Source organism: Rissa tridactyla, chromosome 7, assembly GCF_028500815.1.
Source record: "Rissa tridactyla isolate bRisTri1 chromosome 7, bRisTri1.patW.cur.20221130, whole genome shotgun sequence".
NCBI classification, from domain to species: Eukaryota; Metazoa; Chordata; class Aves; order Charadriiformes; family Laridae; genus Rissa; species Rissa tridactyla.
In genome coordinates this window covers 17,731,946-17,746,926 of record NC_071472.1, presented here as the reverse complement: position 1 = coordinate 17,746,926, position 14,981 = coordinate 17,731,946, and the positions used below count along the sequence as shown (strand labels likewise).

Sequence of the window (14,981 nt, the reverse complement as noted above, 5' to 3'; positions counted from 1 at the left end):
CCAGGGGTATGATGGTGCCCTACAACTGTACGGGTGCCCCCAGGGAAGAGAGGTGCCCCAAAAGTGTGGGGTACCCCTAAAACTGACAGGCACCCCAAAACTGTGGGCATGGAGGTGCCCCAAGGGTTTAGGGGTGCCCCAGAGGGACGGGGGTGCCCGGGGGGTGTCCTTGGGTGCAGGTGTTCCCCAAATGCAATAGGGGTGCTTGGGGGAGCAGGGGTGCCCCAAGGCTATGGGAGTGCTGCGGGTGTCCCTTGAGCCTGGGGGGACATGACTTGGCTCAGCATGGCACAGCCAGGGCAGGAGGGACATGGGGCTCTGCTCTAGGGGGGTCCCCTGCAGCACCCCCCAATGGGGAGCAAGCCAGCTCTGTAGTGCCCCTGTGTCCCCCAAAGCCCCAGTGCCAACCCCCACTCTATCAATGGGGAAACTGAGGCACGGAGCCCTGCCCTGCCTTTGCCCAGCGGGCTGCCTGCCAAACCCCCACCATGGCCCCGGGGGGCCTCCGCTCTCCCGGGGTGGGGGGTGGGCACAGCACTCGGGGGGGCCTCCAAGGGGAGCCCCACATCCACTGGGGGCCAGGGGACAAAGAGGGGACCCCTGGTTGGAGCCCCCCAGGGTGCATCATTACAGAAGGGGTGATATCCCTTGGGTGTGCCCCAGTGTCACCTGCTGCTGGGTGGCCCTCCTGGGATGGGAGGGTGGCAGGGAGCTGTGGGCTTTTGGAGCCCTTGTGGGGCTGGGGAAGGGTCGCTTCTGGCTGACACTTCCCCTTGACGCTGGGAGAAGGTTTTGCAACCTCGCTTCCTCCCTGGGCGGCATAAAGCGGGCGGCGGAGGCAACGGGCACGGGGAGACAGCAGGGCGGTGGGTGCAGGTGAGGGACCCTCCGGCTGGCCTGGCGGGACCCCCCCAGACTGGCACTGCCACGCTCCCTCCCAGAGCCCTTTGAGGGTGACGCCTGGATTCATCCCCGTGCCCGGGAGCATCCCAGTGAGAACCGACTTGGGACAGAGAGAAGACCCCAGATTTGGGGGGACAGTGAGGGCAGCGAGCGGTGAGTCCCCAGGGTCCAGGGTGACCAGGGCTTCCCTTGGGCTTTGACAGCCCCCCCAGCACCTGGCTGAGCCCCCTCACATGTAGAGGGGCTGGGCTGGGGGCTGGGGTGGGCTGCTCCAGCTGCCCAAGGGGCTGCTGGGTGTGGGGGGAGCAGGAGGTGGTGGGTAGGGGCACCCACGGCTGTGCTCAGAGCCCATCTGGGGTTCAAACCCCCCGCAGTGCCAGGGGACATCGGCTGTGGGTGCCCCGGGGGGAAGCGCTCACTCCCATTTCCTCACACAGTGATCACCAGGAGGGTGCTTCCCCATGCTGTGTCCCTCCTTCCTGCCCGCAGGGACCCCCAGGGCCACCCCAGTGTCCCCCAGCCCTTCCAGTGTCAGGAGGGGAAATGGGGTGCTGCTGGTTCCCCCAGCCAAGCTGGCTGTGGGGTACCTGTGGCTGGGGGATACCTGGTCCCAGAGGAACCACTGGGATTTTGGAGTGGGGAGGCAGAAAGAAGCAGCCAAAAATAGATGGAGGGGAAGCGCTGGTGCCTGGCTCTGCTCCATGCCTCTGGTGGCCCTGCTCGGGGTAACGTTTCACTGGCAGTGTCCCCAGCTGTGGTCCTCTGGGGTGCTGGGGCATCACCATCCCAGCACCACCATCCTAGGATCACCATCCCGGGGTCACCGCAGGAGGAGGGCTAGCAGAGCCAGGGAGGGGCACCAGCCCAGCTGCACCTGTGGGAATCCTCACTGGGCAGGAGGGGAAAGTTGGTCCCAGGGAGGGTTTGAGTTCAAATGAGCCAGTTCAGTCCCCCCCAGCACTGCAGGGACTCAGTGCTCATGACCAGCCCCGGCATCACCAAGCCCTGGAGGGGCTCAGAAATGAGGGTCTGGATCCATACTGGGAGAAGGCTGAAACCCAATGGTCTTTGGGGAGGCAGTGACAGAGCAGGGAAGTGGTGTCCTATGTGTGAGGAGACAGGAAGAGCAACTGTCACCTGTGATTTCCCCATCGTGGCTGAGCACAGGGGACACGGGGATGCCCGGCAGCACCCGTCTGACCAACAGGAAGACCAGAAACGTGAAATATTTCCAAAGCTGCCTGTAAAAGGGTGACACGTCTTTCTGTCTCGGGGGTGAAACCGCTCAGACAGGGACAGAACTGGGAGGGTAAAAAGGGCATGAAACCACCTTCAGACCTTCTCAAGTCCCTGCCTGCCCTGGGCACCGTGACTGCAGCCTTATCGCTGGCTGGGGTGGCAGACAGGGCAGCGCCAGCAGTGATGCGCAGTGGGATGGGGAAGCCAGAAGGATCCAGAGATGCTCAAAAGATTTTGCAGGTGCCCAAGGGGCCCTGAGATGCCCAAAGAGCTCAGAGGCTTTTGAAGGGCACACACAAACCGGGGGGGGCAGGGATGCTGGAGGGGCCAGGTGTCCCCTGGAGGGAGGTGATGCTGCATTGATGGGTGAACCCCCCCAACCCAAGACAAGGTGGCTGGTCCGTGGGGGAACCCCTTCCTCCATGGGGGACAGGGAAGGGATGGGATTGGGATGAAGTGGAGCTGACTTGGGGGTGTTGTAAAAGAGGACATATGAGGGACAGTGTCTACCTGCAGCACTGCCCCTTACCTGGCACAGCATGAACCTGGGGCACGGTGGACTGATGGAGGGGGGATGTCCACTGGCTGGGAGTGGATCTGCAGGGCAATGGACATGCCAGGGGACCCAGAGATGCTGTCACCCCTGGCCCACACCACCATCCCACCCCACACTCATGCTGCTTTGTGCTCCACAGGCAAAATGGAGTCCTTCTCCTTCAGTGGGGATTTCTCCGATCTCTTGTCCCTCTACAACTACACCTATGAATATAGCACGGCCATGCCCGACACCGCTATCTCCTCTGCCCCATGCCGGCCCGATGGCTCCGTCCTCAACAAGTACCTGGTGGTGGTGATCTACTGCCTCGTCTTCATCCTCAGCGTGGTGGGGAATGGGCTGGTGGTGCTGGTGGTGACCTCCAGCCACACCAACCGCTCTGTCACCGATGTCTACCTGCTCAACCTGGCGGTGGCAGACCTGCTCTTCGCCCTTAGCCTGCCACTCTGGGCTGCCTACCGAGCCCATGAGTGGGTCTTTGGCACCGTGATGTGCAAAGCTATCTCCATGCTGCAGGAGGCCAACTTCTACAGTGGCATCCTGCTGCTTGCGTGCATCAGCGTGGACCGCTACCTGGCCATCGTCTATGCCACCCGGGCTGCCACCGAGAAGAGGCACTGGGTGAAGTTTGTCTGCTTGGGCATCTGGGTCTTCTCCGTGCTGCTCTCCCTGCCCGTGCTGCTCTTCCGTGAGGCTTTCCCCTCGCCCAGCAATGGCACTGTGTGCTATGAGCACATTGGTGGTGAGGACACGGCCAAGTGGCGGGTGGTGCTGCGGGTCCTGCCGCAGACCTTTGGCTTTGCCCTGCCCCTCCTGGTGATGCTCTTCTGCTATGGTGTCACCATCCACACCCTCCTGCAGACCAAGAACTCCCAGAAGCAGCGGGCCATGAAGGTCATCTTTGCCGTGGTGCTGGTCTTCCTCATCTGCTGGCTGCCTTACAACATCACATTGGTGAGCGACACCCTTATGAGGATACGAGCCATCGCTGAGACCTGCGAGAGGAGGAACCGCATAGACACAGCCCTCTCCATCACACAGGTCCTGGGCTTTGCCCACAGCTGCATCAACCCCATTATCTACGCCTTCATCGGGCAGAAGTTTCGCAACAGCTTCCTCAAGATCCTGGCACAGCGTGGGCTCATCAGCAAGGATGCTGTGACCCGCTATGGCCACGCCTCCTACACCTCCACCTCTGGCAACACGTCCACCACCCTCTGAGCCCTGCTGGGACCCGACCCTTGCAGCTCCCAGCAGGTCCCAGCACCCCACATCCTCACCCAGCCCCCTGGGATGTGGGTGGTGATGCCACAGGGATGGGCAGGGCCACCACTGGGTGCTGGACCCCGGCTGGAAGGGGGCTTGGGCGGCGAGGGGGTAGGACTCTATTGCCAGGGAAGTGATGCCAAGTGCTGCCCACCCTCCCTGCTCTTTGGGGTAGAGCCTGTGACTTTGGGGACCCTGTGACCCTGCTGTGGGGACAGTGTTGGTGGCCGACGGCTGTCCAGCAATAAAGGAATTGGTGGGTTGGTCACTGTCACGGTTTAACCCCCGCTGGCAACTAGGACCATGAAGCTGTTCACTCATTCCCCCTCCCCCCCAAGTAGGTTAGGGAGAAGAGGGAGAAAAAGGAAAAAAAAATCTCATGGGTTGAGATAAAGACAGTTTAATAGAACAGTAATGTTAGAGAGAAAAAAAATAATGGTAAAAGAATATACAAAATAAGTGATGCGATGCAATTTTCACCACCTAATGATCAATTGCCCAGTCCGTCCCGAGCAGCGATTGTGGATTCCTGCCGCCAGGTCAACCCCCATTTATATACTGAGCATGATGTTTATGGTATGGAATATTCCTTTGGCCAGCTTCTCCTGCCTGTGCTCCCTCTCAGCTTCTGTGAGAAGCTGAAAAAGTCCTTGACTTAATATAAGCATTACTTAGCAGCAACTAAAACAGTATGTGTTATCTACATTATTCTCATACTAAATCCAAAACACAGCAGCTACTAGGAAGAAAACTAACTTTACCCCAGCTGAAACCAGGACAGTCACCCAGGTCTGTCTCCTCTTTGCCATGGGGAGGGGGATGGCGGAATGGGGCCAGGGCACGTCTCTGGGGACGGTGGGTTCTGGGGTCTCCACCTCAGTGCCAAAGCAGAGGTGCCAGCTGAGCCCGGCAGGGTGTGGGTAACCCCGCTGCCAGGCCAGGGAAGGGCTGTTACCCAAGAGGCTGTTGCAGAGAGTTCAGCATCGTGTGCATCCCCAGAGAGGACACAAAGGGCTTGGTCCCCACAGCCACCCAGCCAGGTCCTGGTACTTCTCCAGTGTGGGGGTCTCCATGTAGCATCTGTCCCACCTGTAGACGAAGTTACTCCCTTCCTGACCCCGATCTGAGCCACATTGGAGCAAACCACTGCAAGGTCCCTGGGAAGCCCCTTGCTGCAACCAAGCAGCCCTGTGACTGCTGCCCTGAAGGGTGCTGTCACCCGGGGCACCTCTTGCCCCCCCCGGTACTGTGGTGCCAGGACATCATTGTGCAAAGGGCTGGGGACCTGTCCCTTACACAACCAGGACATTTCCGCCCCAGCTTGGGCAACTGGGGCTGGCACCAGAGTGGGGCAGAGGTGCTGAAGAGGGGGCTGTGACCCTGCTGGGATCCCCGCTGTGTGCCTGGTACCGGGGTGCCTGTCCCACCATGCCTAAGCAACTCTCCACGGGGGGTGCCATACCGCTCCTCCATCCCCCCTGCTCCAGGCTCCTCAGGGTTCATAACCATGGGGGGCATCAGTGGGTGCCAGCTGTGGGCTGGCTCACGGGTGGCTACGGGGGTCCCTGGCACCCATGTAGGGAGCCCTGGGGACTTGGGGCTGGGCAGGGTTAGCGGGGGGGCCGGGCAGGGACAGCCCATCACCTTTGCATCTGGGAAACCTCTTGCCCAAGCCGTTCCTCCCAGCCTGGCAGGAAGCCAGGGCTGTTGGCCAAGAACCGTCTCCCCTTCCTGTTGCTGCCTTCCCGCTGCAGGATGGAGCAGACGGCAGGTCAGCGTGGCTGCAGCTGGGACACCCCTTATGGGGATGGTTCCCCCCAGGAGGGCTGACACCCCCATACCAGCATCACCCCACCCCACACCCAGCGTGGGGATCAATCCGGCGATGACCGATAGACGACACGGGAGCCACAGGGGTAGCAGGAATAGGTTGTTTTCTTCTCCGTGGACCAGCCACAAGAAAGATACGTCTCAAACCCAAAATGTTGGGCAGCAGGACCTGCCTGAAGGCCCCCGACACCTACGTCCCCGGTAAGTCGGAGAGGAGGCAGCCAGGGCAGGGGGTGTCCCGGGCATGGTGCGAGGGCTGTGGTCCCGGCTTATGTAGCCTGTGGGTGCCTTTGCTGGTAGCAAAGGAGACAGCAGCGCCCCTGCTTGCCCATGTCCACGGAGCACGCGTGGCACACCTTGCCCTGGCACAGCCTGCCAAGAGAGCGGGCAGTGAGAGCTGTGCCATCCCGGTGCCACCCCCAGTGTCCCCCATAGCCCACCTGCAGTTGTACCGCCGGGAGAGGAGGCGGAAATCCTTGTGGCAGCGGGTGCAGAACCCTGTGTCGTGGGGCGCCGGGCTGGGCATCGGGGTGTCAATGCCCTCTGTCTTCTGCCACAAGGCGTCCTTCTCCCTGTGGGAGGGGACAGGTCAGCCCCAGCAGGAGTGTGCCCAGCGGCGTGGGTCTGGAAGCATGCCCTGGCTCCCCAGACCCAAGGTGGGCACCCAAGTCTCTCCCCAGGTCTCCCAAGGTGGTGAGCAAAATTCGCCTGGGCTCTGGTGCCCTCCTCTGGGCAAAGGGGTTTGGGTGTCCCCACCTGCGCATGGCCCCACACCAGTGGGGTCCCCGGGGCTCTCACCGCAGCAGCTCCAGCAGCCGCCCCTTCATGTCGCGGATGAGCTCCTGCTGCCGTGCCTGCTCGGCGCCGCGCGTGGCCTCCCGCTCCAGGGCCTCCCGCTGCGCCCGCTGCAGTGCCGATGCCCAGCGCTCCCCATCCTGCCGGGCCCTGGAGTGGGGCAGCAGGGAGATGGTTCCCTTGTCCCTCAGCTGCCTGTCTCCATCCATCCATCCATCCATCCATCCATCCATCCATCCATCCATCCATCCATCCCTCCCTCCCTCCCTCCCTCCCTCTATCTGCTGCCCATCCATCCCCAAGCTGGCTCCCCATCCTCACAGCCACCTTGCCATCTGCCGGGAGAGCCACCCACCCACCTGTTTCCCAGCTGTTCATCTGTCCTTCCCTACACCTACCCCTCTGTCCTTCTGCCCACCCATCCATCTATCTACTCACCCCAAATTCATCCCTCTGTTCCTCCATCCACTTGTCCCAAATTCATCCTTCTATCCCTCTGTGTGCCCACCCATCAGCTTATTCACCCCAAATTCATCCCTCCATCCACCCACCCCTCTATTCATCTCAAATTCACCCCTCCATCCCCCCCTCCATCCCTCCACCCATCTGCTTTCCCCAAGTTCATTCTTCCACCCCTCTGCCCACCCACCCCTCCACCTACCTCTCAGTCCCCAAATTGGTGCCTCCCTCCAGCCCTCCCTCCCCAAACCCTTCCCTCCTTCCCCCTGCCCATCCCCAGGAGCTGCTCCCCTGGATCCAAGCAGGGCACCATGTGGGTCCCATGGGAAACCCTGCATCAGTGGGATGGGGGACAGTGGGAGCGGGGGGTCCCTGCCCAACCTGCTGAGCTGCTCCTGCAGCCGAGCCACCTCCTGCCGCTGGGCCAGGAGCTGCTGCCGGCTCTGCCGGGCTTCCTCCTGTGCTGTGGTGGCCAGGGCGGCCAGGCGCTGTGGGAGAGTGGGAGCTCAGCCCCGGTCCCCTGAACCCCCGGCCCCACCATGGGGTCCCCTTGGGCTTGCCCATACCACGGCCATGCTGGCGGCTGTGCCAGGCTCTCCCTCCACCTGGGGGTCCAGCGGGGGCTCCAGGGGGCCACGGGCAAGCTCCAGTGCCTGCCGCAGCACCTCCTCCACAGCGGCCACCTCCTTGGGGACACTGGCATCCTCCAGTCTGTCCATCGGTCCCACTGCCAGTGCCGCCTGGCATTCCCGCAGGCGTGAGGCCAGGGCTGCTGCCTCCGCCAGCGCCCCGGCCAGCTGGGCACCCCGCTCCTCCGCTGCCTGCCGCCAGCCCTGTGCCTCCTCCTGCGCCTGTGCCAGTGCTCCTGGGCCCCCCGCCGCCACCGCCGCCGCCAGTGCCTGCCCCAGGAAGGTGTTGGTCTCCCGCAGTGCCTCGGCCTCCTGTGCCCGCAGCTGGGCACACCGGGCGCTGGACTCCTCCTGCCGCCGGTGCCGCCGCTGCTCCCGCGCCAGCCGGGAAGCCAGCTCCCGCAACGCCGCCTCCTGCTGCCCCAGCTCGGCCCGCAGCCGGGACACCAGTGCCCACAGGGATGCCTCTGTCCCATCCGGCTGTCCGGGCACTGGCGGTGAGGAGCCTGGCATGCACCCGGTGCTGGGTGGTGGGGACGTGCCAGGCTCCTCGTCACCATTGGGCTGGGGTGCTTTGCCAACGCCATGTGCATCCTCCATCTCCTTCACATCCACGTTCTCCATCTCCTTCCCATCTTCCTCCAACTCATCTTCACCCTCCTCTTCCATTTTCTTCTCCACCTCCACGTCTTCCTCCACATCTACGTCCACATCCTCCTCCTTCTTCTCCTCTTCCTCCTCCTCCTCCTCCTCTTCCTCCTCCTCCTCCATCTCCTCTTCATCCTCTTTTTCCACATACTTCTTCACTTCCGTATCCTCCTTCACCTTCACATCCTCCTCCTCCACCTCTACACTCCCTGTCCGTGGGGCAGTAAAGGTGGGTGGGCACGGGTGGGCTGGCACCCCACGGGGTGACGTGATGGGACGGGCGATTACATCAGGCCATCCATGCGCCTCGATGCTGGTGCCATCTGTCTGCAGGGCCATCTTTGCCGGGCTGCTCCCGGACACAGGGCTGGGCCGTACCAGTGTCCTAGATGGGACACCAGACTCAGGGCCACCAGGTCACCCCCAGGGTGAGCTAGGCACTGCCACCCTCCCTGCAGGACTCCCTGGGCATGGTCGGCCTTTGAAGATGGAGAGGGCAGCAGGGATGGTGGCACCGGGTGGCACCTGGTGACAGGGGACCAGGGAGGCTAGTACCATCAGCCCAAACACCTGCAGAGCAGGTGTCACCCGGAGACCCCCATGGCGGTGGCAGGGGGGAACTGGGGGCTGCATGTGTGCTTGTGGCAGTGCGTGCCCAGGAGCGTGCAAGCAGCAGGGCAGGCGTGAGTGCGCAGAGCGTCTGTGTCCACAAGTGCTCCGCGCAAGTGTGCCCAGGGGCAAGGGTGTGCATGCACACGCGTGTGTCCCTGTGTCTCAGATGTCACAGTGGCACGGTGCTGCAGCAGACCTGTGCCTGGGCACGTACTTGTCAGAGGATGGCAGTGTGTGTGTGTCCATGCACATGTGGCACCTTTGCGGGCGCAGGAGGGCCAGGGTGGCAGGGGGACACCCGTGTGATGCTCTGTGATGCTGAGCCCCAGGTGCCCCTGATGCCCCTTGTGTCCCTGGTGCCCCTGGCACCCCTGATACCCCAATGCCCCTGATAACCTCCACATCCCCAGGCTCACTCGGAGAACATGGGCCAGGCAATGTCCAGGTCAGCTCTGCGCAGGGCCAGGTGGAAGGTGACACCATCCAGCTCGTAGAGGCTGCCCAGGATCTCTGCCCGGTGCTGGGGGCTCAGGAAGGGGCTGCGGGCGTAGTACCACTCACTGCAACCACAAAACCAGCTCACACACCACTCTGTGCCCCCGGGCAGGCACAAGCACCTGCAGCATCCTTGCTGACCGGGTGCTGCCGGGTGCTGCCCGCCCTGGCTGTGCCTCCCACCATGGTGAGCATCCCCTCCCTGTGCCCCCCACTCTCACCGCAGGCTCTCGGGGTCGAGGAGGCAGAGCTGCAGGGACTCTGCCAGCTGGCGGTGCACCAGGCAGTACCGCAGGAAGGCTCGGCCCCTGCCCACGGGGGTCTTCAGCTGGGGGGGAGAGGGGGTTATCCAGGCCTGCCACGCCAGCCTGCCCCCCCGCCCCCCCTCAGCCCGTGCAGGAGGGAAGGGGGTCCCCAGGGCCAGGGCTGGGAGGCAGTGGGGACCCCGGAGGGGAGAAAGGGCCAGTGGGTGAATCCTCAGTGCCCTGATGAGTGTGTGCCCGTGCCCAAGTGTGTGCGCACCCGCAGACAAGCACAAGCACATGCATGTGTGCCTGCATGAGACCCCAGGTGCCCCACCAGCCCTTGCCCACCTTGTCCAGGGAGGTGACGAAGCGAACACCCTCGTGCTCCTGCCGGCGCCGTGCCAGGCCCTGGCACAAGAAGTCCCAATAGTCCTTGCGCTGCCCAAAGAAGCTCCTCTTCTCCTTGAGGTCGAACTGGCAGAGACAAGGGCTTGGGCTTGCTCATTTGGGGGTGTCCTCTGTCGTCCCAGGCTGTCCCCTTGTGGGGCTGGGATCCAGCCAGCTCCCCCAGCAGGGTGGGTCCTGGTGTCCCCTCCTTGCTGGCTCCATGCCTCAGTTTCCCTTTTGCAGCATGTGCAATTACACATGCGGAAGTGGGTGAGCCTGGTCCCGGGTACTCACATGGCTGGGGATGCTCAGGACTGGGCAACGCTGGCTGGGGTCATCCCACCCCCCAAAAGGGCCAGCACGGGGTCCCCTCTGCTCCCAGCTGTGCCCCAGGGGAAACTGAGGCAGGGAGTGGCAGGTATGGAGGAGCAGGGTACCTGGAGGAGGAACTCCAGCTGGGCACAGAGGCTGTGCAGCTCCCGACTCCCATCCGTCACCGGCAAGTTCTGCTCTCGGTAGCCATGGTTCAGCTCGGCCACGGTCTCTGCGGGATGGCAGGGCTGAGCTGGCACTGGCAGCGGGCACCCTGCCTCATCCCATCCCCCTCCCCACCGCCTCCTGGCTCCCAGCCCTGGGGATTTCTGCTGTCGTGTGAAAGAGGAACCTGCCCCAGGATGGAATGGGGCAGCAGGGGCAGAGAGGGGCACAGGTACCCGCTGGGCACTGCTGGTCCCCTGGGGCTGGCAGCAAGGACAGGAGCAGGCAGCACTGGTAGGGTTGGCACTGGGATGCTCTGGTGCACCCCTGGCAGTGACACCCCCCTGCTGCCCACGGGCTGGGTGTGAGGAGGGGCCCGGCATGGCCAGGGTGAGATGTGACAGGCTGGCAGGGGACAGGCTGGCACACTTACTCTGCAGATCCTTGATGACGCGGTTGAGCTCCCCGTCCCCTGCCATGGCTGTTCCCAGGGGTCTGCAAAGGCAGGGGCAGCGATGAGAGGTGCCAGGCTGGCACTCACCTGGCATCCCCAAACTCTCTGCCCCGAGGAGATAGTCTGCCCCCCCCCGCCCCCCAGCTCCAACCCCCAGCTGCCTGCTGTTAAGGTAAGAGGGGGTGGGCTTAGGCACCCCCTTTCCTTACCCGCTACATGGAGTAGGAGGTATGGGGTGGGCAAAGGCGCCCCACCCCGTACCCCTTTAGCTGTCCATGTGCCCTATCCTGAAGTGCCCCCAGGCTCTGCCCCTATTCCTCGAGGGGTTCCTGGGCCTGAGCCCCTCCACCCTGGTGTGTCCCTGTCCTTGTCCCTGTCCCCGTCCCCCAGGATTCAGGATGTGGGTTTGGTGCAGGGGAAGCGCTGCCTTTGCTTCTGCTCTCGCTTCCTTTGCTCACAGCACGAACAGTGTGGGGGGCTGCGGGGGGGCAGGGGGGGGGCAGGGAAAGGGGGCACACAGCCCCCAACACACAGTCCCCCAAACTGAGCTCCCCCCCAAGGCAGAGCCCCCTGGCGCAGCATGCTGCCTGCACGAGGTTTGGGGGTGTTGTGGGCGTGGGGTTGGGGGGCCGGGGGTACAGTGCAGAGGGGTGGTTTTGGGGGGGCAGCGGGTGGCACCCTGGGGACAGGGGGAGGGACAGCACTCATGGAGCTGGCAGGTCGGGGGCTTGTCACTGCAGGTAGTGGCTGGGCACAGGGCTGGGGGAGCACACACTTGGGTGCATGGGGGCACGCACGGCAGGGTGCGTGTGCGCTCACAGGACCGTGTGTGCCCAAGCGTGCCCAAGCGTGCGTGAGCATCCTGTGCCCCTGCCACAGCAGGCAGAGCAGGACACAGGATTGCAGATGACTGGATTTCCGTCACGGTGCCCTTGAGTGACCTTGGACGAGCCATCTTCCTGCCTGCCCATCCTGCCCGTGCCTCAGTTTCCCCCGGGAAGAGGAGCCCCTTACCTGTGGCTGGGAGCTGTGGGGTGCCCCGAGGTGCTCGCTGGGTGCCAGGGGGATGCCGGTGTGTCCCCGCGCCTAAGCTGCTCCCGACCGCTTCTCCTTTTGTACCTTGGCCAGGAGGAAGTGTGGGAGGTCGGGGGGGGGGGTGGCTGCAGGAGCCACCCCCTGCCCACCCTGCATCACATTGTGAATCATGGCTTGGCCCCTTGGCACCCAGCTCCCTGGTCTGGGGGGTGCCAGTTTTGGGGAGGGGGTCACCGAGGCTGGTCCCCTTGTGCAGCCCCTGGGCGGGGTAAAGACCTGGGGTGGACCCTGATGCCCTCCCATGGGAATGAGGCTTGGGAATGCTTTGAGTTTCCCCCGTCCAGTTTTTGGGGAGGGGGTCCGGGACCCACACACAGACAGCAGCAGCCAACAGCACCCCTGGGGCAGCAGCAGCCCCTGGCACAGAGCCCCCCTTCACATGCACAACAGCCCCCGGAGGCAACAGCCCCTGGGCACAGAGACACCCCGCCGGGAGCTGCAGCCCACTCCAGCAAGGCCCACAGCCCCCCTGGGCATCTGCCCCCACATGGGGTCTATGCCCAGAGCTGGGGGGCAAACTCTTCCCAGGACACCCTGGGCAAGGCTCCCCCCTTGCTCTCTGTGCCTGGGGGGGCTCTCAGCCCTGCAGTGCCCCTCACCCACCGTGCTTCTCCCTGTCCCCCTTTGCTGTGCCAGCCCTGCCCTGCGGGCTCCTTCTAGGGTGGGGACTAAACCCCTGTCGGGGGGCCAGGGGTGACGCCAGCTCAAACCCCCCAGTGCCAGGCATGGGTACCTACTGCCACCCTGCTCCCCGCCACCATCCAGCTTGGTGGATGCCCCCATGGATGCCCAGCTGTCCCCACATCCTTTCCCCCCCTCGCAGCACCCGCTGTCCCTACCTGTGCCACCCCGGGGGGCCTGGGGGGCACCCGCCTCCCCCAGGCCTGGCGTCGGCTCGCACCAAAGTGAAAGTAGGAAGTGATGCTGAGCAGGAGCCTGGGCCTCCCCGCACCCTCCTGGCTCCCGGAGGGGGAGTGTTGGCCCATACACAGGGTGTCCCCGAGCAGCTGGGGGGCATGGGGGAACTGGTGGCAGTGCTTGGGGTAACCCCCTTGCTCTGTGCCACCCTGCAGTGGGTGGCCCTGCGGGCATGGAGACAGCACCCCGCATCGGATGCGGGGGGTGGACAACGTGCTGGGGGGTGCAGTAGAGCATCACTGCACTGTTTCGGGGGGGGAGGAATGCACATGTGTGTGCACACGTGTGTGTGATTGCACGCGTGTGCAGGCTGCGTGTAGCTGCCAGCCACATACGTGTGGCTGGTGTGGCCGTGGGGCTGAGAGGGCACTCGGGTGTGCGTGCACACACATGCGTGGGTCACACCCCCCCGCCAGCACCGCCTGCCCCCCACCAGGCACCCCACGGGCAGGACACTGACACCCGTGGGGGGGCTGTGCCCCTGCCCACCCCTCACCAGGATGGGTGCCACCCTGGTCCCCTGGCTGTGGGGTCCCCTGTCCCTGGCCCAGCCAAGGGCCAGGGAGGGGTTGCTGGGGGCTGGAGGGGGGGTGAGAAGACGCCTGCCTGCCCTTGGCGCGGGTGCAATTCAATTAACGAGGCCTGGCCCTCGTTCAGCGCAGCCAATAAAGCTAATGGCCCTGCACAGGCCTGGCGCTGCCTGGTGGGGGGGGGTCCGGGGGCCATCTGCTAATTAAATGGAGGTGGGGGACGATGGAGCCAGTGGTGATGTCACCTCCCTGGTGCTTGGGGTGGGGGGGCCATACCCTGGAACCCCCTGCCCGCCAACCCTCTGCCAGCCCAGCAGGGGTGTGGGGGGGATAGCTGTGAAGTGTGTGGGACCCCCCCAAAACCCCTGCCCCCTGCACACCTCCGTGGTGCTGCTGCTCATTAGGAGCCTTCCCGGGGCAAATGCAATTAGTGCCCAGGCCTGGCATGGCTGCTGCCCACGCTTGGCACTGGCAGCTGCCCCATGGGGATGGGTCCTTGCCCCGGCATCACCATGACATTGTGTTGGCATCGGGGGCTGCTGCCACCACCCGCCTTGACACTACCCCGATTGGTGCGGGGGGGTGTGGGGTACCTGGTGCAGCTGCAGGGGGTGCAGCCTGTCCCCCTGCCCTGTGCAAGCCCCATGGTGCGGTGGGGGTGCCCAGGGCCATGTCGGGGTGTCCTGTGGTGAGGGGTTCCCCTGGGTAACACTGTGCCCACAGCATGGGGCATCAGCTGGGCATGGTCTTGAAGAGGGGACCCTGCTGGGGGGGACTGGGGGCGGGGTCCCTGAGTGTGTGCTCAGACTCCTGGGGAGAGGCTCAGTGGGGTGCTGGGGAGGGGCAGAGAGGCAGGGAAGCCCCGCCATGTGCAGTCACTGTCATTTAGGGCTTGGGGTGGGCAGGGGGTGCCGGAGGAAAACTGAGACAGGGTCGCGGGGGGGGCGGGTCGCGGGTTGAGCTGTGATTGAACCCAGGCGTCCGGGTTCCTGCATCCCCAAACCGAAGGGGGCTGGAGGGGGTGGGGGTGGTGGGGCACTGTTAGGGTCCAGCATCCAGCCCAGGGGATGCAGTGCCCGGGGGGCAGGCAGGTGAGGCCGGGGGGTGCCGAGCCCCGTGTGCGGGGAGGAGGAGGAGGAGGAGGAGGAGGAGAAGGAGGAGGAGAAGGAGGAGGGGGAGCGTGTCGGAGCTGGCTCCCACCCAAGCACTGCAGGACATGGGCGGGCACGGTGCTCCCTGCCTGGCTGCCAGCGCGCAGGCGACGCTGGGGGGACCGCGGGGGGAAGCGGGGTGGGGGGGACGGGGACAGGACCCGGTGGGACCGCAGCCCCCCGGCCCATCGCCACACAGCCCCGTGCCCACCGCCGGGCACCTCCTGGGCACTGTCCGGGCACCGGAGCTTGTTGCAGCCGGGGGAGCACGGCTGGGTTTGGCCGCTCCCCC

The 14,981-nt window shown here is 64.4% G+C and overlaps 2 protein-coding genes across 5 annotated transcripts; one reads left to right on the top strand and one right to left on the bottom strand.

Moving 5' to 3' along the window:
• The first annotated feature begins 862 nt into the window (after window positions 1-862).
• Window positions 863-4,673, top strand: LOC128913168 (C-X-C chemokine receptor type 1-like). 3 transcript variants are annotated; one of them, XM_054210283.1, is made up of 4 exons: window positions 863-1,056; window positions 2,838-3,440; window positions 3,560-3,652; window positions 3,740-4,673. In XM_054210283.1, exons 2-4 carry the CDS (start codon window positions 2,843-2,845, stop codon window positions 4,099-4,101), a joined length of 1,053 nt encoding a protein of 350 aa, XP_054066258.1. In that variant the 5' UTR covers window positions 863-1,056; window positions 2,838-2,842; the 3' UTR covers window positions 4,102-4,673. The 3 variants fall into 3 exon arrangements, with proteins under 3 accessions (XP_054066258.1, XP_054066260.1, XP_054066257.1); XM_054210285.1 differs by having other exon boundaries at window positions 2,838-3,652; window positions 3,740-4,059; XM_054210282.1 differs by having other exon boundaries at window positions 2,838-4,059.
• A 1,103-nt stretch (window positions 4,674-5,776) lies between these two features.
• RUFY4 (RUN and FYVE domain containing 4) lies at window positions 5,777-13,008 on the bottom strand. Of its 2 annotated transcripts, XM_054208914.1 has the most exons (12): window positions 12,930-12,996; window positions 12,010-12,114; window positions 10,975-11,036; window positions 10,502-10,608; window positions 10,026-10,151; window positions 9,654-9,760; window positions 9,354-9,497; window positions 7,615-8,710; window positions 7,430-7,536; window positions 6,593-6,739; window positions 6,235-6,366; window positions 5,777-6,166 (listed from the first exon to the last, which is right to left on the bottom strand). In XM_054208914.1, the coding sequence occupies exons 3-12, from the start codon at window positions 11,018-11,020 to the stop codon at window positions 6,064-6,066; spliced, it is 2,115 nt and encodes a 704-aa protein (XP_054064889.1). In that variant the 5' UTR covers window positions 11,021-11,036; window positions 12,010-12,114; window positions 12,930-12,996; the 3' UTR covers window positions 5,777-6,063. The 2 variants fall into 2 exon arrangements, with proteins under 2 accessions (XP_054064889.1, XP_054064890.1); XM_054208915.1 differs by lacking the exon at window positions 12,010-12,114 and having other exon boundaries at window positions 12,930-13,008.
• Window positions 13,009-14,981: the final 1,973 nt, after the last annotated feature.